The 23,566-nt window shown below is 41.0% G+C and overlaps 4 protein-coding genes across 7 annotated transcripts; 1 reads left to right on the forward strand and 3 right to left on the reverse strand.

The window, feature by feature from the left end:
- The first annotated feature begins 749 nt into the window (after positions 1 to 749).
- On the forward strand, positions 750 to 4,372 carry LOC129182388 (F-box only protein 6-like). The gene is made up of 6 exons (XM_054778447.1): positions 750 to 1,213; positions 1,576 to 1,822; positions 1,898 to 2,012; positions 2,087 to 2,182; positions 2,612 to 2,747; positions 2,823 to 4,372. Exons 1-6 carry the CDS (start codon positions 1,130 to 1,132, stop codon positions 2,967 to 2,969), a joined length of 825 nt encoding a protein of 274 aa, XP_054634422.1. The 5' UTR covers positions 750 to 1,129; the 3' UTR covers positions 2,970 to 4,372.
- Positions 4,373 to 7,466, reverse strand: LOC129182405 (cell division control protein 42 homolog). 2 transcript variants are annotated; one of them, XM_054778494.1, is made up of 6 exons: positions 7,367 to 7,466; positions 6,708 to 6,844; positions 6,574 to 6,646; positions 6,392 to 6,501; positions 6,117 to 6,314; positions 4,373 to 5,327 (listed from the first exon to the last, which is right to left on the reverse strand). In XM_054778494.1, exons 2-6 carry the CDS (start codon positions 6,810 to 6,812, stop codon positions 5,238 to 5,240), a joined length of 576 nt encoding a protein of 191 aa, XP_054634469.1. In that variant the 5' UTR covers positions 6,813 to 6,844; positions 7,367 to 7,466; the 3' UTR covers positions 4,373 to 5,237. The 2 variants fall into 2 exon arrangements, with proteins under 2 accessions (XP_054634469.1, XP_054634478.1); XM_054778503.1 differs by having other exon boundaries at positions 4,373 to 5,982.
- A 697-nt stretch (positions 7,467 to 8,163) lies between these two features.
- Positions 8,164 to 11,682, reverse strand: LOC129182394 (CMRF35-like molecule 7). 3 transcript variants are annotated; one of them, XM_054778462.1, is made up of 4 exons: positions 11,628 to 11,682; positions 9,347 to 9,712; positions 9,076 to 9,139; positions 8,164 to 8,598 (listed from the first exon to the last, which is right to left on the reverse strand). In XM_054778462.1, the coding sequence occupies exons 1-4, from the start codon at positions 11,674 to 11,676 to the stop codon at positions 8,454 to 8,456; spliced, it is 624 nt and encodes a 207-aa protein (XP_054634437.1). In that variant the 5' UTR covers positions 11,677 to 11,682; the 3' UTR covers positions 8,164 to 8,453. The 3 variants fall into 3 exon arrangements, with proteins under 3 accessions (XP_054634437.1, XP_054634446.1, XP_054634455.1); XM_054778471.1 differs by lacking the exon at positions 11,628 to 11,682 and adding an exon at positions 9,786 to 9,843; XM_054778480.1 differs by lacking the exon at positions 8,164 to 8,598 and having other exon boundaries at positions 8,943 to 9,139.
- Positions 11,683 to 19,442: 7,760 nt separating this feature from the next.
- Positions 19,443 to 21,877, reverse strand: LOC129182383 (major facilitator superfamily domain-containing protein 4B-like). The gene is made up of 10 exons (XM_054778435.1): positions 21,648 to 21,877; positions 21,383 to 21,581; positions 21,026 to 21,268; positions 20,780 to 20,942; positions 20,532 to 20,647; positions 20,220 to 20,393; positions 19,989 to 20,136; positions 19,854 to 19,924; positions 19,645 to 19,765; positions 19,443 to 19,537 (listed from the first exon to the last, which is right to left on the reverse strand). The coding sequence occupies exons 1-10, from the start codon at positions 21,875 to 21,877 to the stop codon at positions 19,443 to 19,445; spliced, it is 1,560 nt and encodes a 519-aa protein (XP_054634410.1).
- Between the last annotated feature and the right edge of the window lie 1,689 nt (positions 21,878 to 23,566).

Consider the following 23,566-nt stretch of genomic DNA (forward strand, 5'->3'; position numbering starts at 1 on the left):
TATTTATCTAATAACATGACAAAAATACAAAACCTTTTCAGTAAAATATTGTAATCCTGTGGTTAATGGATTCAGACCCCATCGTGATAAGTGAATTTCCGTAAAGTAGGATTGCTTATTTATAAATCAAATATGTTCGTAGTTGGGGCATAGAAAACCAGTTTCCAACCTACATATGTTTTTTAACATATTTTGGTTAGAACCCGCTAGACATGAAATAAGAACCTTATAGTCACGTTTACACTCGTATTACCCAGTATAGTAGATATAATCAGAGAAAATAAGCCATTTAAGACATAAATAAGACTCCTGCATGTGCGTGTTGCAATGAATGTCTTCGGGACGTGGGGACAGGAGGTGATGTCGGGGGTTCAGAGTTGAGTTTTAGCTGGATTACAGTCACAACAGTAGCCCGTGTTATGATTATGATTATTTTGATTTGTATTATGTTGTTATTGTGCCTGTTCTGAGATAATTCAACATATAATAAAAAGATAATTATATAAATAATAATTATGTAAATATCATTTACAATACAGAATTCTGATCATAATTTCATACGCAAACACACACAAATATTTTGTTGACAACGATTACGCTTCATGACAGTAAGGACCGCGTAGTTTCCCATCCGGATTGCCCAAGGACACGCCCGCTTGATGACGTATGATATGAGCAGATTTTTTTTTAAGGTGAGCAAGAAATAATGTACATTGTGTACCGGGCGGGTGGAGTTTGATGCAAAGCTGAGAATTCGACCTCGCATACCATCGCTGTAAATTTCGCGCAGCCCCGGTAACTAAAGCAAGGGCACAATAACTGACAGTGCTAGGAAGGAATGGCGAAGAAAAATATGTTTCGTTTTTAGTACGCGACGATTCTTTACCGTAAGTGCTTTTGAAAGTACTTTTAGTCATTAGCCGAATGTTGAGCGACACGTAATAGCACAGTGTAGCTACATTAACCTCACCTCATCAATAGCTTACTTTGAGTTTAACTTCCGCGTCGAGTCCGTTGTATCGCTGAGGTTTAATCTATTGGACGCCCTGATATCTGCCAGACTTATTTTGCTTGTAAACACGTCAATGCAGTCTTGTCTCTGCTGTATGAGGAATGAAGAAGACACATAATGGGTGCAACTCAGAGCTCTGATATGGCCGCCTCGAGTCGAAGTCTGTCTTCAGGTCCTATCATGTCCAGCTCGCTGCCTAAGGTAAATGTTGGTGCTTTATACTGTATATGAACGTATAATTAATACAAAACAAACGTCTGATTGCGCTGCTAATATAGTCACATCGATTGGGTTAGTCAGATGCTGTGTGTTGCTATGAAAGGGTATTGTTTGTTTTCCAGGTGTGATGTACTGAGATGTGCGATTATGAATCTGATCAGTGAATGCACCATTGTGTTCTATACAGACAACATGATAAGCATCATGATCACCATGATTTACACTCTAAAGCAACATTATAGGGGAACAGAGTGGAGTTGTTAACATTGTGGAAAGTTTTAACGTTTGTGTTGGTACTTCAGATTGCATTGAGGGTTATTTTATCAATGATCTGTTCTTGTCAGTTCCCTATTCCCATAGAAGTCCTGGAGGAGATCTTCATTAATCTCCCCCCAGATCAGGTGGTTCAGATTTGTCGGTTAGTGTGTCGTCAATGGAAAGACATTGCTGACAGCCAGTCTTTATGGAGAGACAGATGCAGGAGAGAAGGCTACCACCTCCGTGATGTTTCGAAAGTACCCAAAGACTGGAGGTTATTTTACTTCTTGTGCAGGAAAAGACGGAATCTTCTCAAGAACCCAAGAGCAGAAGGTAAGGAAAGAGAGGCAAAATGTTTCCCTGCCTTGTTTGACACTTTGGTCACAGTCTCAACCTTTGACTTCTCAGATAAAATGAGGGGTTGGCAAATACTGGAGAACAGCGGGGACCGATGGAAAGTAGAGGGTGTCATGGTGCCACATCCCAATGAAATGGTCAAGAAAAACTTTGTGACTTCGTATGGGTAAGTACTTACCACTAGTGGTTCTGAAGATATATGCTTTAAAAATGTACTCAAACATTGTATGATGTCCTCAGCATGTGCAGGAAGTCCCAGCTGATTGATTTGGAGATGGAAGGTTATAATGCATCATTCATGGATCACTTCCAGCCAGACATCAAAATATCAGATTGGTGAGAATGCAATTCTTCTTAAAGGGCCAGGCTCGGCCTGTAATGGCGTTAAAAAAAAAAGCACTAAAATTGCACTCAAAAAAAAAATCCACAAAACAGCAAGTCTGCATAAAGTCTGCGAACCGCGATGGAGTGAGGAACTGTATATTTTGAAAAAACGTGATAGAGTGAAGCTGCGAAATTCGAAGCGCGATGTGGGGAAAGACTGTCATTTCAGTGGAAACGCAGTGGGGTTTTTAAAATCGCAAGGAATTTGGAATGTTCCTGTGGCGAGAAATGCGCTATTGATTGTACATTTCTAGTTCCTAAATTTGTAAATTGATACACTCCACATTTAATAACAAGTATTTTGGCACACATTTAAACTGGCTTTTATTTGGTACCACATGGCTCATAAGCATCCCTGCGAACATTCTTGTATCGTGTTAGGTATGCTCCTCGCTGGGACTGTGGCTGTCAATTCAAGATTCACGTGGAGCTGCTGAATCAAAAGAAGAAGCCAATTCAGATCTTTTCCCCTGAGGAGATTTATTTTGAGCAATGGAGCGATCCTAAATGGAATCAGGTATGAAGACAGACTTCAGTCTTATTCAATAATAGTTAAAGAATATACAAATTGTCTTCCCCCCCCCCCCCCCAGATAACACACATGTTCCAGAACTATGGGCCAGGAGTGAGATACATCCGCTTTATCCATGGAGGCAAAGACACACAGTTCTGGGCTGGGTGGTATGGAATTCGCCTTACAGACAGCTGTGTTGAGATATGCCCTGCAATGGACACATAGCTCTTATAGGGGTCAGCTAATACCTGGTTCCTGCCTTTTGCCTAATAAAGTATTGCACTATTTTTGCAAACATCACAAAGTTATATTATCATTCTCCTCACTGAAATATCCTATTTAGGAACATTCCACTTCTTTAATGCGTTGGCAGACACTACGAATCAAAAAATCAGCTGTTATTTTGCTGTCATCGAGTGACACCATCAGTCATTTAAGACAACAGAAAAGAGAGAACATGCTGGGAGTGAATGTCTAATGAAGTAATTTTAGGTCTCATGTTGTTAGCTGGAACGCTGCATGATTAAAAAACAGAAACTACAACGGAAATAGGAATATATCTACTGTTCTGACATCACTTAAGCCAGGGGTGTCCAAATGCTTTCCAGAAAAATCAAAGGATGCGGGGAGCCACTTTGATATTTTTTAAATATTTATTTTACAAAACTGCTAAAAAAAAAAACAAAACAAAAAACATTGATATATACTTAAAGCCAAAGCTTTGTTACTATTAGTATCAACATGTCTTTTTTTTTTTTCTTTACATTGTGCCTTTTTTTGTGGGGGGTTTTTGCGATTTTTTTTTTTTTTTTTTTTTACAACGTTCTGCGGGCCAATAATAAGTGAGTCACACTTTGGACACGCCTGACTTAAGCTATTCAGTAAATACTACAAAGTCAGGTTTATGTACAAAGCTAGTAATTTATGTTACACCACAAATGTTGAAAGTCCCAGAGTGACGTACTTAGACTCAAATTTTCCAACCTCAGACACTTTTTACACATTCTTCCTCATCACATCAAAATTTTGTTACTGCAACTAAATGCTACAAATATGGTGTGCATCTTTTTGGTCTCTTAAAAGGGACATTTTGATGTTTAGTTGCAGTTACGTAATCTTCAGCAGCTGAAGTTTAGGCTGAATACTATACAACACTCGTAATTGAAAACGATAAAACTGCATTAACTGTGTGGAACGATGCAAATCCTTAAACTTCAATACATCTTTAGAGACCTTGGAAGTCGTTAAAGGCTATGTAATCACCTTTTTTACATTGAGATGTTGGCTTGATTGTATTTGGCAATTGTGGCTCTAAATGAGTTCTGTGTTTACCCACTGAACGGAAACCTATAGAATGTGCAATGGTTGCTTTGCCACCAGCAATGATGTCCTTTGTACTTCATTAGCAATGTTATGATGAAAAGTCTGATAAATTACCCGTTGTGTTCCAAATCTGAGGTAAATGTGCTTTCTTTCTAGGCTGCGTTTATTACTCTGCACTAACTTGTCAAGTATATGTTTGATGTATGTATTACAGGAATGTGCTACTGTTATTCCAGTTCATTGGGACAAACATTCATACATCACTGTTGAACCTTTTGCACCATTAAGTAAGACGACACATTGCATTGGAAGTCTATTCATAATACTTGTTTATTGTGATGTTTTATCACAAGGAAAATACAGTACAGCTTGTCAAATTGAACAAAAAGAAACCCAACCTTGATTGGAATCAATACTTTGCATCATCTGAACTTCAACTTTCTGCATCAGAAATGCACACTCATCAGTCAATAAGTTATGAGTAATTCTCACTATATGTACAGATTAATCAAGCCCACATCTAGGAATGGATATAGAAGACAAAACACTATTTCTGGCATTTAGAAATCTTCACAGGATATGGAATCATATCGAGTTTTCTAAGAAGTGTCACGCTGTGTCGCTATCTGATGTAATGAAGCCATGTGGGCCAGCAAGTACTTTCACACTGGCATCAGTCTCTGCACTGAAATACTGCATCTACAAAGTGATATATCAGCACTTCTGTTAAATATTCAAGACAAATATACCTTCAATTAGAGCTGATGAGAACTTTGTGGCGAGTGTTCACATTGCAAGTTATTACTAGAATCTTAGAATCAGCAGCAACTACCTGCACTCAACTCATTATCTACTTAGTGCTTTCACAGAGTTAGAATACCATTTGATAAAAGCAGCCACTCTGTAGACTTGGAGCTTAACTGTTGTCTAGACATGTCAATACGTTTTAAAAAGTCAATCACATCATGTAAGGCCAATTTATCAGTATGAACTCATCACTAAACAGCATCAATTGTTAATCATGTTCAACACACTAAATATGTATTTAGGTTAAGTCAGGAGGCAAATATTTTATGATATTTTGACTTGTGAAGAAATGTTGCTGTGATGCAAACCTTAAGAGTGCTGCTAACCTAGAAAGTGGTGCAGAGAAGGCTGACGAGACGAAACTTAGAGCAGAACACATTTACGTCTTTTCTTAGGTTCAGGGGGCTCCAGGGCAGCCAGTATTGCCTCATCAAACACATTCTTTAATCCTTTCTGTGGAAACAAAACATCCATATTCAAAATAAAGCTATGACACAAAGACAGGGCAACATCTGCTGGCCTCTTAGCAAAAAGGAAGCCGGGTGGAGAGGCAATGAGGAAATCCAGATGTTTCTTTATTCAAATAAAAAGACACCCCCCACCCCATTATCAAGCTTGCTGTGAAAGGACTAGGGAATGCCACACAACTGAAGATGCTGTAGTAGAAAAGAACGTGTTCTCATTGTCTGATAGACAGAATGTAGGTAAATGCTTTGTAGGACACTACTTAGATATGAACACAAAGCAAAGGTAAACAAAAACCGTAATGTGCCCTGTGGCAGAGACATGCGTGCATTAAAGTAGAACTTAAGTTTGGCACTTTGTCATATCAGGCCGCCTGTGTGAGAATGGTGATTAGGCCGAGTTGAAACCAAAGTGCACATGAACAGAAGTATAAAATGTTTGTGAACATTTCTTTTGTATGTTTAGGAGTACTGTAATTAGCTTGATAACAGACGTTTCTTTACAATGAGTAAGCAGCAGACAATTGAGAGGCAAAGCAAGAGTCAAGAAGACATCAGAACAAACAGCATTTTCTCTTTCTTTGAGTTTCAGGGGGCTCTAAAGCGGCTAGGATAGCCTCATCAAATACGTTCTTCAGTCCCCGCTAAAGAAAGAGGAAAAACAAGGAGGAAAGACAGGCAAACGCAGTTAGATTGAGCTGTGCAAAAGCATTTGCACCCTTGTTAGGAAACTGCACACTTCGCCTAAGAGCTGCAAGTGGTTAAACCGAAGTCTTACCTGTGTAAGGGCTGAGCACTCCACGTATTTAACGGCCTTTAGGTCACGGGCCAGCTTCTCTGCTGTCTCCGGGGTGATTGGCTTCTGTTTGTTCTTGGCTAACTTCTCCACAGTGGAAGGGTCATCACGCAGGTCAATCTGAGTGCCTACCAATAGGAATGGGGTCTTGGGACAGTGGTGAGTAATTTCAGGAACCCACTACAAGAGAAAAAAAGAGATTAACTTTTAATGTGAGACATACACAATTATTTTGTAGGCGTGTGAGAGCCACTTGCCTTTTCCTTGACATTTTCAAATGATGACGGCGAAACAACTGAGAAGCAGACTAAGAAGACATCTGTCTGTGGGTAGCTTAGTGGTCGTAACCTGTCATAATCTTCCTGACCTGTGTGGAGACCAATCTTTGAGTAAGCCCTTTCCGTGCCACATTCATTTATAGGAGAAATTAAAAATGTACCTGCTGTGTCAAATAAGCCAAGGGTGTATGGTTCACCCCCGATCATAACAGTTACTGCATAGTTGTCAAACACCTGTGAGAAAATTACACATGTCAGTGTGTCATCGAGCCATGGACCATACAAGAATACTCACTGTTGGTACATATTCAGATGGGAATTTGTTGGTGGTGTATGAAATCAGTAGACAAGTTTTTCCCACTGCTCCATCACCCACCACCACACATTTGATGGTCTGCATCTCGTTTCTTTGTGGTAGGGATGGCGACAGTCCTAGCAAATGACAGACAATATTAACATGCAATGAAAAACAAACATAAAAACTTATAGCCAACATATGACAAGTTAAATCCTAGCTCCGATACCTGCTCAACCTTGTTTTTTTTGTCCATCGTCTTTCAATACAGCCACTGGATTCAATCCGACTCACTTGCAGAAAGAGTCAGGATTGAAAGTATACAAGCTCGAACAGTAAGCGTCACACCCCAACATACGATACGAATATCTATAGGCTGACGTTTGCTGATCAGAGCCAACCACACAGATAGGTTAATAAGTATCGAATCTATGAAAATTAACAAACGGCATACACGACAATAAATGGAAAAAAGTATTGAGTCGTTAGCAAGCTACGCTAACGCAAGGCTAGCAATTATGCTTAGCAAGAGGCCGGCCAAAGCAGCTAGCTAGCGTTGACTTGGCGTTTCTGTATTTGTGTGATGAATAGAATTGAAAGTAATACTGTTTTTGTTTAGTTATCGCAACAAATCTACATCGTGAAATTGTAAAACATACCTGTGGCCCTCGGAAGGTCTACTGGCTAACGCTGGCTTCTTCTATGCAACCGGGCGTTGGCACAGATCGTAATTTGGCTCACTAGTGCTTCCTGTTCATCTGTTAAACTAGAAATAATACAACCGGATATCAAGAGTGAAGTTGAAAATAAAATATCTGACAAACTGAATAAACATACTCAAACCACATATTTAGATGTTAGTAAAAGTTTAATGTGTATTTTGGTTTGCCCGCTTTCACTAACCTTCGTGACTGATTGAACGAACGAACCCGCTGTCTTTTACTGCTTTTACTTTGAAAAGACCGGTTCTGTTACTCCTGATATCAATGTGATTACGGAAGGCTCGGATGGCGGAAGCAATCACGTCACCTCCCCGACAGAACCTTGGAATCTCAGGTGAATGATCCTTAAATGTCCTTTCATTGAAAACATGTAAATATTAGATAATTTGATCATTATGGTTATTATGTTTAGCCTCACAGTCAGGAGATTGATCGTTCGAATCTCCACCTGGACATCTCTGTGTGGAGTCTGCACGTTCCTCGTGCGCGTGTTGGTACTCACGGTTAATTCCTCCCACCTCCCAGAAACATGAATGTTAATTGGAGACTCCATAGGTGTGAGTGTTTGTCTGTATGTACCCTGTGATTGACTGGTGACCAGTCCAGGGATAGATACCCCGCCTCTCTCTCGAAGTCATCTGGGATAGGCTCCAGCTCACCTGTGACCGTAATCAGGATAAGTGGTATAGAAAATGGACGAATGGTTGGATAATTATTATTATTCATTCATTTATTTCATTGTTTGTCTCTTACACAGCACAGGCTTTGTGACAATTTGTCATGTCAGTAATTCTGCTGACAATCAGCAGTCAACACAGACACAATGTACACATTTACAAATAGGCCTTAACATATATTGTACATTACACTGCACATACTGTACAGTACATTATTATGCCCACTGAACTTAAAACCAAAGTTAAAAGCATATTTGAACTACTGGGAAGCTGTCGTTTTCACATTGGTAGAATATATACAGAATTATTTTTGTAGTACGGTATATAGTCATATTTCACACGTTCTTTCACCCATATATATTGGAATTGTGTTGAGGAACATTGCTGTGCCATATTCTGTGTGCAGCCTTTATCCTCCACGCAGCTATATGAACTGATATTAAACTAAACACCATTGAAGAAAAGATGATCCATCGAAGCGGCTTCCACCACCTGAGTATGATACCAATAATGATTTCAAAGTCAACCATACACATTAAATGTCCGCAGCATTAGGTACACCTGCACACTCAAGGGATGCAAATGTGAGCACATTTGTCAAAATCTGCCCTTGCAAAGATAATAATTCTGCAATTCAGAAGTATTCATTTAACAATATGTTTAATAGTGTGGCACTATTGCATTATTTTAATATTTTGGTAACCCTATTTAGGAGTAAAATATCAGACAAAAACATTTCAGTCCGATACAGTGCAGTCACTGCAAACTGCAACCACGTGAACAAGTAATCATTATTATCTTTGCTCAGGCAACACAGCTTTACACTGTACCGAATGAAGTAGTAAGTGCATTTGTTTGATTTTATTTTTGATGCACGTTTATATAAACTCGTCATTAACTCCTTCAGCAGCTACCTGCAGGGTATATACCGTAAATGCCGTGGCGTCTGTGTAAATAACATGTTCTCACCGAATGTTGTCTTGTTCATTGGTCTCCAAAGAATTTGTTGGTGTTGTGCTGGTTGCTGCTATCACTGTGCAGCGGGAAAAAAAAATTCAAATCATATTCAGCTACTTTTACTGTACTTTTATACACAGTATGTGACATTTGCCCCATTGAATATATGCCATCTTACTTGAGATAAGACAACTCCATACAGTGTATCAAACAATAAAAAAGCATTATAACGAAAGATTTTTGGGGAGTATTTCAAACTATTATTATTGAAAATTGAGTGTACCTTTGTTGGAGACGATGAGCTTGACGCCAGTGAAAATATTCCTTCCAGGCCTGGCAAGAACACACCAGTACATGTCCTGATCACTTCGTCTAATAGATGACATAGTAACAGTGAAGGCTCCTGCCTCTTTGTCATCAGCAATGGAGCATCTGTCACTGTGGCGCTTCTTCGGCGTTTTAACAACAATCTTACACAGCTCATATATTGGCCCCTTGCACCAGTACTTCGTGTTGTCTCTGAACTGAGGGTCATAATGACAGGACACAGTCACAGATCCGCCATACGCTGCGTTTATGATCCTTGGAGCTGTCAGCTGATCAGGGTCTGCTGAATGTTTTGGAAGCCAGAGGATGAAGAGTAGCAGAGCTGCAAAACACAAACAAGGAATTAAGTTCAACTGCAGAGACACAAAATACAGGTATTAGCTGTTATTACTGACTGAAAAAGCCCAAAGATTTCCCTGATGTTCTCATGATTGGAGAGGAAATAACAATGTGGTGTGGATGCCAATTGAGAAATATTTAGTGGGTTCCTCTTCTTTCTTCTGTCTCATCCATGGTCAAGTTGTGCAACCAAGCTATTTTCCCCCCCGTGTGAACCTTTGAGTGGGAGTTTTAATGAAGACATATAGTGAGGAATGTCATCTACACTGCAGATCTGATTAGTCTGCAGGAGTTACAATGACAACCATGTCCCAGTAAGAGAGCAACCATTCATCCCCATTTTGTGTGTATATATGTGTGTGTGTTTAAGAGGAACCCTAAATCACTGTATTGCCATATTCTGACATTTGCAGTAATGGTGAGCAAACACAAGGAGGACACGCACAGGAGAAATATTACATTTTCAAAATTTCATTCTTCCGTCCACGATTGGTTTAAAAAAAATCAAAAATAAAAAAAAATACATAATAATAATAATGGTGAATATTAGTTAAAGTTCCAAATCATTTTCATTTACTTAAAGCAGTGTTTAGGAATAGCTGCTTTCTGCTGAGGCTCCTACACTGTTGTCAAGTGTAATTCACTGTTTTTTAAAAACCTTCACTGTCTGGCAGCTTAAGTGTACAGCACAGGTAGCCTGTATGCTTTATGGTATCAGAACAGGTTTACAAGAGCTAAGTCTGGTCCACTCCTATTTCAGTTCTCATTTATTTCTGTTGCTTGGTATCAGACAATGCATGGTTGAAGAAGGGAGACAGTCCTTTGTTAGTCAAACTCATTTACTTTCAAGCCACATGTATGAATTCAAATTGACCGTGGTGCACATTCAGTTGTTTGTTTTCTATAATTGCATGATGTGGTGGTTCTCAATTATTTTCTGTCATACCCCCCTCCCCCGACACCCTAGGGGACAGAAATGTTTTCACGCCCCGTGATTTGAAATACTACTGAGAACATATTTATTTATCTGTTCAAACCAGTGTATGAGTTGCTGGCACCAGCATCATTCAACCTGCCAACCTTGAAGAAATGTTATCAGTACTCCCCCCTTCCCTAACACCTCACTACAGAGAAGCACCGCTACAGTGTCATTACAGTAACTTTATGACACATCAAATTTGTGTGTGTGCATGATCAGTCATGTCGGGCCCTGGCCCACCTCTTCCAATCACGCTACAGCAATGGTTCTCAACTAGTTTGGCTGTGGGATCCACCATCACCCCCTAATGCCAAGCGGCGACCAACGTTTCAACACAAATGTCTTAAATATCACATTTTATAGGAAAAGACTGGCAAACACTTTCTGAGGCACAACAACAGACAGGGTTGGCTCATTCAACACCATAATGGCAGTAGACTAACCAACATTACTGGTCTACTTTGATGACACTAGGTTTGAAATAGCACAACAGAGTGTTTCAGCCACCTTAAAGAATATTATTTGAAGACACACCGCTGCATAAAAAAAATCCCCTTCTGAAAAAAAGTGCAAGATTATTTTATTTTATTTTATTTGCCAGACAAAGACCTGCGACCCACTAAAAAAAGGGTCCGCAACACAATTTTGGGTCATGATCTACCAGTTGTGACTGTGCTGATAACTGTGCTCGAGGATGGGAAATGTGCTGAACTTTAGTTTGAAGCAAAGCACTCACTCTAGTCGCACATACCCGACTTTGTTAGTGTCAAGTGGGCCGAAGTGCGGTTTGAATGGCCTAGTCTGAGCACTTCCTGTGTGTATTAAATGTGTACAAAACTCCGACCAAGCTATTACCAGTTTGCACTGATACTAGTATTAACCTGATAGTGTTGTGGTTCATCTGGCCTGTGACGGATACCTTCAATCCAGGGTCTAATCTGCCTTTTGCCCACAGTCATTTGGGACATGCTACAGCTCCCTGCAAGCTTGAATGGGATAAGCACAAAAAAAAAAAATCATTGGATGGCTGGACTGGTACTAACACAACATGTAACGTGTCCTGGCTGGCCCGTCAATCTTATTGCTTTAGCTGAGCACTAAGTTAACAAAAGCACACATAAACGACACATTAGACTTTGATTTAAGAACTGAATTCCTCTGACATTTTCCTTGCTTGTCAAATATGTGCGTAAACAATCCACTTTAGTTTCCCTGACATTTAGTTGACTTCTCTTTTCAAAGGCTCATCCACGCAAATAGGCTGGTTTTGTTATAGCAACAGGAAATGTTATTACTTCTGCTTCCAGCCTCAGCTCAGCCAAGGTATTTTCTGCTGACAGCTATAATACACCATAAACTGTTAAAGATAAAGCAGGTGCTACATTATAATGGAAGCTATGCGATTAGATAAGTAGTTCTCTACTTACCCTTTAAAATGCTTTTCACGGAAATGCAAATGTATCTTCATGACATATTCTGAACCTCTTCTCCGCATGATTAGTGTTGTCAAACATATTTATCGTCACATATCAGCAGTCTAATTAGGTTTTCCAAAGCCATTTTTCTTGTTGCTTGTGTGATTCGGCTTCTAATGTTTTATGTCACCTCTCAACAGAGGCAGCGAATGTATTAGATTAGCTGCGTAACATGAACAGCATATTTGATGAAAACACAAATAATACAGCTGCCCTAAATGTCCTATACAAAAGTTTTTATTCGCTAATGATTGTCTGATGTGTTTTTTTTTATTTTCAGTGGAAGAGCTTGTGGGATTTGCTACCTCCAGGTCATATTAAGCAGTAATTAATCAACTTTCACATGAATTAACTTTTGCCGTTGATCTTTTGCATGCTCTCCCGGTACTTGCCTGTTTTTGCCGGTACTCTCACTTCTTCCCACATCCCAAAAACATGCACTATACGCTAACCAGAGACTCCCAATTGTTCATAGGTGTGTGTGTGTGTGTGTGAGTGGTTGTTAGTCTATGTGTGTACCCCACCTCTTACCTGAAATCAGATGGGATAGGCTTTATCCAGGGGTCTCAAACTTGCTGCCCTCGGGGCCCCCTACTTGACATCAAAGTCAGAGGCAATTTAAGAAAGGAAAGCTGCACTGTTTTGGAATTTTGCTCATCATTCACAATCCTTATGTGAGACATGAAAACATATGTCTTTCTCTCTTCTGTGCGTTCCAAAAAGCCTCCAAAAAGCGCAAACAACACTCTATTTACATATAATGTGACATGCATATTAACCAAGCTTGTTATTATTAACATTGTTACGCCGATCGAACTATGTTACTAGAGCAGTGACACTTAGCCATACCACACCGAGTAGCTACTAGCTGGCTAGTGACGAGCTTCATTGCAGACTCAACCGCAGCGCATCTGCGCCACGTTCACGATGCCTCACACCACCACCAAAAAGTTAAGGCTACAAACAGTATTTGAGATGCCGCCAGTGCTGTTGTGTTTTTATTTTTGAGTTTGTTAACGCTAAGTTCTATGCTGCTATGTGAAATCAATGCGCCGAGAAAGGAAGTTCCAGTACTGTAATGAACAAAATACCGTATGTATTACATTGCATCATGAATGTACTTTTGCTTCATGGTCACAGCATGTATATAAAACATTGGTTTTTGGAGGTGAGGAAAAGCGAAAGACATGTGTTCATGTCTCACATAAGGATTGTGGATGATGGGCAAAATTCCCCCCAAAAAGTGCAGTTTTCCTTTAAAAGGAAGAGGCTCTTTTAATGGATCATTAATACTGGGTGGTGTCACTAGACACAACTACTGTAGTTTCTGGACTATTGAGTGCATCTGAATATAAGCCACACCCACTAAATTGAATGCATGTACAGTATAAGCCGTAAGTGTCCACGCCGTAACGTGATATTTAGTACAATGATGTTATACAGAAACATGTTTTTAACATTTAATTAAATAAATGCTTTTTTCCAAACAGTGAGCATAAAGCGACTAGTTAAACAGTAGCCCACCAGAAAAGTCGCTGTCATCACTGTCTTCATCCTTCTCCTTTGGCACTAAAGTCGTCTTCTTCAGTGTCAGAAGCGAACAGCCCCACAATTCTCTCACCACACATCACGCCAGTCTCTCTCCCTCTTTCATGGTTTCTCCCAGTGCCACTCCCGCCCTGAGGCAAATTAGCCCCGAACCTGTGCTGTCGTCCCCACCACGCAGCAGTGCAGCCCCCGAAACCCGCCGGCAACAGTTGACCTCCCGACACTGCTCCACGCATAGTTGTTGTTTATTATCCTCCACTAGTTATATTCAGTTCTTTGGTGCAGAGACAAGAGGTTGAGAGTTGCAACAGGTAGATCTTCTTTAATGCAATCCAAAATAAGGCTTAACACAAAGCGATGGGGTAATGGGAACTCCCAAAACACAGCAGGAGGAGGCTGCGGTCCACTGGGCAGTAGTTTACACGGTCCAGAGAGAGTAGTTTGCAACTACGAGACAAAACAGCAGAATGAGACTGTGGATAAGAAGTAGAACATACCAAAATGAGGAGTAGCAACAAAGCTGGTGTCATGGGAGACACAAAGGAATAATCCAGGGTTGCTCACCTGTCAGCAGTGAGCCTAAGTAGCATAGCAGTAATTAACTACAGGTGTGCCCAGTGGAACCGACTATTGCCAGAGTAGGGAGTTCTGTGGACAGAAAGAAACCAAAAACACACAGCAGGCGTGCTAAGAGAGAACGTAACACTAGTATTGGTAGGTGCCCTGTGTACAGTATGTGTTATCTACCTGTTCAGTTGCTGTGTGATAGTTATAGCGTTATTTCTTGTATCACCCCTTGACATGTTGAGTAAATACCTCCTGCCGTTTCCGATGTTGACAAGCTCATTTTGGCTACTGCTTACAAATTAAAATTTTGCACATAGCATTATCGTGTAGTGCGTGTGCGTTTGTCTGTGAGACTAGCTGACTCTTAGACTCTTTGAGTCGCGTTTCGACTCAGGCTAGTCCTCCTCCTCCTCCCTGCCTCCACTTGCGCTCCTGATCAAGACATCTCGTGAACGGTAAGATTGTTTTTGTTTTTCTGTTTTATTAATTTACAGTAATCTTGTTTATTACCTTATTTTATATTGGAATGTTACTGTACTATGTTTATGCTAACGTTTTCTTATATTTCCCCACCATATTTGGTGGACTTTGACTATTTTGAAGTGCCAAAGGGGTGAGTTTGGGAAGATCTTGGAACGGATTAGGCTATTTACATGTATTTTACGCTTCGTATAACATAAAAACCCTATAACATAAAGTTTCTCGGAACGGATTATTTAAGTTGTAGGGGCATCTACTGTATACCGCATTCAAAAGATGCATTTACATGTTGATGAAATGTAGTATTCTACACGGGTCACAAGGTGTCAGTAGTATTAATGTAATATTCGGTTAGACACACAGGGATCAGACTTGATCGCCGGAACAACTTTCATTTTAAGGCTTTTATTGTAGGTTTGAATTATCTCACAACAGGCACAATAATCCTAAATAAAAATCTATCCCATTCCATTTTCTTTCACTTATTCGGGTCCGAGTCGCGGGGGCAGCAGTCTCAGTAGGGGAGTCCAGACTTCCCGGTCCCCGGCGACCTCTTCCAGTTCCAACAGGAGGACACCAAGGCCTTCCCAGGCCAGCTGTGAGACTCCTCACCAGGGAGGCATCCAGATGGGATCCGGTCTAGATACCCGAGCCACCTCAACTGGCTCCTCTCTATGTCAAGTAACAGCGACTCTGTTCTGAGCCCCTCTCGGATGGCCGAGCTCCTCACCCGAATAAAAATCCTTAATAAAAAATGGAGCCACCGGTACTTCTGTGGCCGTTACCCACACAAAGCGGAAACTCAACTCTGAACGCTCCTTCCTGTCCACCTCTCTTACACGTCCACTAGGGATTTATAGCAACACCACACACAAGCACAAGTCTTATTTATGTTCTAAATGGCCTATTTACTCTTATTTTGTCTGCTATATTTGGTGATATGAGTACAAAGGTGACTATAGGGGTGTTAGTTCATGTCTAAAGGGCTCTAATAATGTTAAAAACCTTATTTAGAAGGTGGTAAACAGGTTTTTTATGCTCTATGAAAATATTCCATTTATAAATAAGAAAGCCTACTACGCGGAAATTCACGGTTGGGTCTGGAACCAAATAATCGCGATAAACAAGGAATTCATGTACTGGGTATTATGATTGAAGTATCTTGGGTGCGGTCAAAGATCTGATTGGAAGGTTGCCTTTTAGGAGCTATTCACATGGAAATTTTTCAGGTCAAAATGGCAAAGTATTTTATTGTTTTAGCCGTTTATTCACATGGAACCTGCGTTCTGGGTGCCCTGAAATGTTTTTTTTTTCAAGAGTGGGAAAATCTGTTGTCGTTTCCGTGTAGAGAAGCGAACCGTGGCGTTATGAAAACGAAGTCGTTACTAACCCGTCGCGGACATATCATCTTAATATTTCAACTGGCATGACTCACCCCAGTTAACATTCTCCTGATATTTTATTGTCTTAAACTAAAAAATGACTCGCAGAAGTAATTCCACGTAAGTCGTAAGTCTTGACGAGCCTTGGAAAGCAGACGACGACGGACTTAGGCGCATGTGTTCTTTCTTCATCTATAGCTTTGTGTGTCACGTGGTTCCGTCTGTGTGTGTTTTTACAGCGCCATGTGCAGTGGCCGTTCTAGTCATGGGCCACATGGGCAATTGACCAGGGCGGCATTATGTTGGGGGTGGCTTGACAAAAAATCATTTGCTCATCAAGTCAGGATATGTGTGGCAGATGGGCGCCCATTACAGGCGGGATAATCGCGCCCCCACGCTGCTCAGATGTCATCAAACAAAAAGCCCACCAGAGATGATGTGGGGGGGATGTTCACCGCTGGGCCTCAGCCCTCAGGTTGATTACAAGGTTAAAAAAAGAGTAAATTACACCTGTAATTGCTCCAAAATAAAATATATTTTATTCGTAATATTATATTCCTTATATCACAGACCAAGAGTCTCTCAAACATGTTATTTCAGTACTAAAATGTGAAATAAAAAGGAAAGAATTGTGAATCAGTATGAGTTGGTTTAGCCTTGACTGCTTGTTGAGTGACAGTGGGGGATGATGATTAAGTGTCCTTAATGACGGGCAACAAAACATGGAAAGGAAATCGGTCCGCGCAGGGCGTCATTCGAGCCAGAACCGCCACTGGCCACATGCAGGTGTGCCTTGTGTATGACATCGTTTTCACCCCAGATCTGTTCTCATCTGAATGCAACTCTTTACTAATCTGGCACAGTGTGAACCAAATGTTTTTCCATCCATCCATCCATCTTCTATGCCGCTTATCCTCACTAGGGTCGCGGATATGCTGAAGCCCATCCCAGCTGATTTTGGGTGAAAGGCAGGATACACCCTGGACCGGTCGCCAGCCAATGGCAGGGCACATATAGACAAACAACCATTCACATTCACATTCATACCTATGGACAATTTAAAGTCGCCAATTAACCTAACATGCATGTTTGTGGAATGTGCGAGGAAGCCACATTTAACCACACATGCACAGGAAGAACATACAAACTTCACACAGTGATGCCCAAAGGAGATTCGAGCCCAGGTCCTTCCGATCTCCTGACTGTGTGAACAACATGCTAACCACTAGGCCACCGTGCGGCCCCCAAATTCTTTTCAAACCATCCATCCATCTTTTACCGCTTATCCGAGGTCGGGTCGCGGGGGCAACAGCCTAAGCAGGGAGGCCCAGATTTTCCTCTCCACTTAGTCCAGCTCCTCCTGACGGATCCCGAGGCTCAACATCTTTTCAAACCTCTAACAAAATAAATAAAATCCCAGGAATGTTTGAACAGGGCCTTAGTGCTCTGCCAGACAATAAACATCAATGACGTAAATAATATAGGATTTAAGGCCAATTTGGCTCCTCTCTAGAAAGCTAAATTATAGTCCAACCTAGTATAGCATATTATTGCTGCTTTGTGAGATTATTATTAAGGTGAAGTTCTCAGGTGGAGGACGGACCGTTGGCTCTGCAGGGTCAGACAGTCAGATAATTGCAGGCAAGGCTCAATTGTAATATATCTTTTATAGTTGATCTTGATGATAACAGATCACTGATAAAAGCAAAACAACTCAAACCTGACCGCATTTCAAATCATGGATAATGGCTTCTGAATTAATGCTAAATATTTGATGACATTAAACAGGATATAGGAGCTTCCTTTGAGAGTCAGGGCTCGTCTTATTATGTTTGCTGCTGTGTTGTTTGGGAAAGAAGCCACTTAATGTGTTAACACATGCATAGGCATTGCCGGGAAGATTTTAATGCAGCATTTATGTGTCCATTTTTACACAATGCAACATACTGTAATAACTATGGATGTCATAGTTATTCATGTACTCTTCTATCAACACCCAGAGGTACAATATTCAGACAGTGTCATGGCATGTAACACCCATGGCTCTTGGGGCGTCATGACTGGTCCAGGAATGCATGCATTATCAAATAAGTATGGCGTTGGCTCTCATTTCTCTTTGTGTCATATACAGAAGTTGATTGAGTTATTCTCAATTAGGCATGTTTGCTAATTGTTAAAAACTAACATAGTAAAAAGACAGCTCTGTAGTCCCATGGCTAAATGCATGCTTGTGCTTTAATTTAAAATGAACTGAACATGTGTCATTTATTTATTTGAAAATGACATAAGCTAATGGGATAAGCTTCCATATTTTGTGCCTTTTGGGTCACAGAAGATTTTATTAACCTCCGGCAAAATATAATCTCTAACGCCCCCATCTGGATGTCTGTATGTTGGCTGACTGATCAAGATGAGGAGCACTCTTCTTACCTTACAAACATGGAGCAGTTCTGCTCCTGTGGAGACACTAAAATCTGAAGTTATATATTGACTGGAAAACGGATTGACTGTTTGGAATTTGTTGCTTGAGTCTAACCAAGTACAAAGTCCCCTCTGCAGCCGATTAGTGCAAAAACAGAGTCGGTCATTTGGAAAGGTAAAAATAATATGAATTTGAATTGTTACTTTCCGTATGCAAGTTTTCACTAATTGTCACTAATTATTTCCTAAACACGCTCAAAACAGGCAACAGATTAAAAAAAAACACACACACACAACACAACACTAATGCAGTGTTCCATAGTACTAGTTTATTAGTTATAAAAACAACATCAAAAACATTGCATCTGTTTTACAGCATAAAAACACTTTCTAATTTACAAATTAGAGATGGGCATGGAACTACAATTTCCAAAATATGGGGGAATTAATTAATTAATTAAATAAATGAATCTGTTTAAACAGTGTTTTCATGGGATGGGAGAATCTTCCTGAATGTTCTGAGCTCCTACTCAGATGCCAGTGCTGCATTGATGCTGCTCTTGCTGAGACTTTCAGAGATAGCTGACGTCATGTTTTTCTTTAGACTGCAAAGTAGTTGAGACTGAATCAACAGCACCTCTGCTGGTTGTAGCTGAATAGTGCACTCCATTTTGCTTCAAGACACGACCAAGCAATGATTAGTTACACAATTGACAGAATTCTTATACCAATCAATGATTATGTCCATCCCTATTGCAAACACATTTGGTCAGAGGACACTAATACTAACAAACCAGTCTTTGTGGTAAATGCATTTATTTGATGATAAAATGTTTGTAGAAAAGTCGGTGCCCGCCTCTCTCAGCTCTTCTCTGCCTCTTCTTTGGGCTCAACTTTGGCTGATCCATTTTGTTCAGGCGGTTCCTCCTCCACCATGGCTGACTTTTTTGTCGTTCCTGCTGAAACGCAAGGGGAGGGCAGCAAGTGAACGGTGAAAAGTATGAAACGAATGCAGATAACTTCCCCTGAGCCCTAAGTGCCTGGAAATGGGTTGATTTTATACCTGTGAGGTAGTTTCTGTGCATCCGATGGAAGAATAGCAGACCGATGAAAAGTACGAAACCCAAGCATGCAATAATCACTCCACACAGAAGGAAGCTGTAGCTGCCCTCAGTTTGGATAATCTGTGGATCAAATCGAAAAATTTAACTCCGCTCGGGTTGTTTTTGAGCCAAATTTTCACACTTTCCTGTTCATAAACATTACACTTACTGAGCCAACCAGAACCTGCATTACCATTTCTCCCATTCCTGCACTTGTCACCAGGACTGAGGTGGCACATCCTGCACAAAGTAGTAGTGTGTATCAAAAGTGTGGTCTACTCTCAGTGTAAATGATGTACCATACCCTGGTAATCAAGGATGTCTTCAGTGTAGGCAAGCATGCACGGGAAGATGCTGCTCAGGAAGAGCCCGCACAAACAGGTACCAACAAACAGAAATGTGCTGCTGGTGTAGAAGATAAGCAGCAGCAGCACAGTGACAATAGCACCTGCCTGGAAGACGGACAGGAACGATCAGAAGGACAAATAGAGTGGTTGACCTTCAGATTTTTAGTGCCACGTTAACATTGCATTACCAGGTTGAACAAAAGCAGTCTCACAACTTGGAAACGATACGACAGGGGGATGGACAGCAGTCGCCCTGCTGTGATTGCTGCCCAAAAAATGCTAGCCAGGTAGCCTGCTGTCTTATGGGGCAGAGACATAGGCGATGCAACAGCATACGTGTACACAAAACCAGCATATGCACCCTGAAAAAGAACGATGTACATTTGAGGCTTTAATTGCGTTTGGAGAATTATTTATGGAGTATATGTTAATAGCTGTGTAGCAGTTGGCAGTGCCTGTATCGTTTTGTGTGTGTGTGTATGTGCACACAACTCACTCACCACAATGCCATCCGTCATGAAGAGCACCATACCACCAAGGATGTGGATCATGAAGAAGGATACAGGCAGCCCACGCAGGTTATCATTCTGACAGCAGCTAAAGATATCCCCATGACCTGTGCCTGCAAATGGCACATTGCAGCACACAAAATGGCATTATTTGTTTTTTTTCCCCCTCACCCATGAAGTTGGCTGGACACGCAAAGAGGAAAGCGTGTATTAGTCATGGGATTCTATTATATATTTACCTCCACCTTCATGCGCTACCTGCTCCACTTCTGTGCCCTCAGCTCCCTGCTGGTTTTCCATGGCCAGTTCATCTTTGTCCAGGAGACGAGGCGTGCCGCTGGGGCAGCACGGGATCAGCTGCTCCCGATACATCAGGAAGAGGACAGCGATGGGCACAGGGAGCTGAGGGGAAACAAATAATATTCATTTTCCACTACAAACTTGAAATATCACATCCAGCCAGTGCCTTTATTTGGTGCACTTACATTGATAAGTGCCATGATCCAGAAGGCATAGTGTACACTGGACTCTTCTTCTCCTCCCCCGTGGGGCAAGTGGCTCTGAGTGATGTTGTGCTCTGCAATGGGACTGTTTCTCAGCATGTTCCTAAAGTGATGCATGATCTCTGTCTCGTTCCCAGTGTGATTCCCACAGCCGTGCTCTGAGAGGAAGGGATCTGCAATCAGAGGGCTCACCAGGGCTCCGAAGCCAATGAAAAAATGAAGAGCCTGCAAAATTGTATAAGACAAAAACAAAGATCTGAATTACACTTTTAATTAAAACTACACATCTTGAACCAGTGACTTTGTCTCAGTATATTTGTACAGAAGATGCTCTTTCACCTGCAAGAAAACAGCTGAGTCCTTCTGATAGATGGTGACCAGCTGAATGTTTGCAATGGTGTCAATAATTCCCATGGCCAAACCAGATACAGCCATGGCAATGGCCAGCACCAGGACATTATTGCACAAAGGGATGATGGCAAATATCACAGAGATGATGAGAGCGGAGACAAATAAAGCTGCCAGAGCAGTGAACAACCTAAAACGGATAATGGTCGTTTATTCATAACCAACTAAACATGCGAGCTCTTACTACAGTACTTACGTCCTCTTGAAAATTCCGCCGACCGAGCTACCGATCAACAAGCAAAACTGTTGGGAGAAGAAAACCCAGGTAATCTGACTCAGTGTGGAGTTGGTTTGACATTGCAAGTCCAGAATAGTAGGTCCAAGAAAGGCAATGCACAGTCCAAAACTGAAGAAAACGCTCCAGTAGGTCAAGGTGTGGTGAGCATTCCTTTTAAATAGAGTTACTATCCGCTCATCCACAAACATCTTCGCCACAGCAATATACACCACACGATGGATGGACTGTCAGGAGCTCCCTTGGTTTCTTTTAAAGCTTTCCGCACTCTCCTCTAGTTGGATTGCTTAACTAAAACGGATGCCCTCTTGAGTTAATGGGTGAAGTGGAGATGCTTCTAACAATAATAGGCTTATTTGAATTGGGTCAATGATTACTGACAGAATAGAGTCTCTGTTGAAATACGACCAGAACGTGTGCATTTATGTTTTATGGCACCACCTGGCCCAGTTATGGAAATGTTACCTGCTGACACATTCAGAAGATTGTATTTTTTTTTGTGACTACATCATCACCCAAGAGCGAGTCCAGTGAGTTCAGAAAATACTCGAAAATTGTGGCAGTGAGAAACATTGGTTGAAAGTGGAACATTTTTGGAACATGCATTGATTTGATCTTAGACATGACTGACCAATACTATCAATGAGACTTGGGTATACTTTAGAGTAGTCAACGCACAGTTTGGATAGCAGTATAGATTTACAAACTGACCCAACATACAGCCATTATTGTCTGAATAGCTGGCAACACAACATACAGTAAGTGTGTCTTGCCTACAGTCAAGCACGGTGGTGGTAGTGTCATGGTCTGAGGTTGCATGAGTGCTGCCAGCACAGGGGACCTGCGGTTCATTGAGGGAAAGACGAATTACAGCATGTACTGTGATATTGTGAAGCTTGGGAAATTGGGCCGCATGGCAGTTTTCCAAAACGATAAGGAGTCCAACTACACCAACAAGATGACAGGTGCTTTGCTTAGGAAGCTGAAGGTGATGGAGAGGTCAAGCATGTCTCCACACCTGTGGTGCACCCTCAAGCAGACGGCTCAAGCTCTGTGATGCCATCATGGAGGCAAAAAGATTCCAGTCTCAACCTGTGCAACTCTGGTGAATTTCATGTCCAAGGGTATTAAGGCAGTTGTAGATAACAATGGTGGTCACACTGAGGACATCGTACAAACACAATGTGGACATTGTAAAGTGTACTGACTTGTGTCCATCAGACTGTAATTGGCTGTGCGTTGAGTCATTTTCGGAGGACATCAAATCTACAGTATACTGCTATTACAAACTGTACTGTATATCCGAGTTCGATTTCTACAATATGATCTCTTGAGAATATATAATAACATGTATGTAATGTGAGGGATGTACTCACGTTTGTGAGATACTGTGGGTGCATCTTAAGTGGTTGTTAGGTTTATGGTGAGCGTCCATGTTTGAATCGAATCTGTCACTTTTACATGCTCCTGAATATTATTATGGAACAGTTGCTTTACTTCACATTTTTAGCCACGTAAGGTCAAAGTTGGTCTATCATGTTGGTCACAGTGGATATCATATTGTAATACTGTAGTTTTACTTGTCAGCTTTTTGATATTGTCGTCGGCCTGAATATTTGTTGTAGATGAAAACAGAATTATTTTGTAAATTATTTTCCCTATTTATTTATGTCTGAAACTCCTATGAATGTGAACATCTATCTAGAAAAACTGATCGTTGTAGACTTTGTGTACTGATGCAAATAGGACTTTCAACATTAGCAGTCTATGCGTCAGAGATAAAAAGCACAGCATCTCCTGGTTTAGATAGCCAGCAAACTGTTAACTGCTGCTGTTCTTTGACGTTTAAAAGACTGTCTATTCCACGGCGAAAGGCAGTG

The sequence above is a fragment of the Dunckerocampus dactyliophorus genome, chromosome 1, assembly GCF_027744805.1.
Source record: "Dunckerocampus dactyliophorus isolate RoL2022-P2 chromosome 1, RoL_Ddac_1.1, whole genome shotgun sequence".
In the NCBI taxonomy this organism is placed as follows: Eukaryota; Metazoa; Chordata; class Actinopteri; order Syngnathiformes; family Syngnathidae; genus Dunckerocampus; species Dunckerocampus dactyliophorus.

Excerpts from the sequence above, each read along its gene's own strand:
- LOC129182388 (XM_054778447.1), top strand. The coding sequence starts at position 1,130 with ATGGGTGCAACTCAGAGCTCTGATATGGCCGCCTCGAGTCGAAGTCTG. Across the intron at positions 2,013-2,086 it reads AACTTTGTGACTTCGTATGG|CATGTGCAGGAAGTCCCAGC; the intron begins GTAAGTACTTAC and ends TGATGTCCTCAG. Across the intron at positions 2,748-2,822 it reads GCGATCCTAAATGGAATCAG|ATAACACACATGTTCCAGAA; the intron begins GTATGAAGACAG and ends CCCCCCCCCCAG.
- LOC129182405 (XM_054778494.1), bottom strand. The coding sequence starts at position 6,812 with ATGCAGACCATCAAATGTGTGGTGGTGGGTGATGGAGCAGTGGGAAAA. Across the intron at positions 6,647-6,707 it reads CATCTGAATATGTACCAACA|GTGTTTGACAACTATGCAGT; the intron begins GTGAGTATTCTT and ends ATTTTCTCACAG. Across the intron at positions 6,502-6,573 it reads TGGCTTATTTGACACAGCAG|GTCAGGAAGATTATGACAGG; the intron begins GTACATTTTTAA and ends GTCTCCACACAG.
- LOC129182394 (XM_054778462.1), bottom strand. The coding sequence starts at position 11,676 with ATGTCCCAAATGACTGTGGGCAAAAGGCAGATTAGACCCTGGATTGAA. Across the intron at positions 9,713-11,627 it reads GATTAGACCCTGGATTGAAG|CTCTGCTACTCTTCATCCTC; the intron begins GTATCCGTCACA and ends TGTGTTTTGCAG. Across the intron at positions 8,599-9,075 it reads AATGAACAAGACAACATTCG|GTGGTGGAAGCCGCTTCGAT; the intron begins GTGAGAACATGT and ends TATCATACTCAG.
- LOC129182383 (XM_054778435.1), bottom strand. The coding sequence starts at position 21,877 with ATGTTTGTGGATGAGCGGATAGTAACTCTATTTAAAAGGAATGCTCAC. Across the intron at positions 20,137-20,219 it reads GACTGCTTTTGTTCAACCTG|GCAGGTGCTATTGTCACTGT; the intron begins GTAATGCAATGT and ends TCCGTCTTCCAG. Across the intron at positions 19,538-19,644 it reads GCACAGAAACTACCTCACAG|GAACGACAAAAAAGTCAGCC; the intron begins GTATAAAATCAA and ends GCGTTTCAGCAG.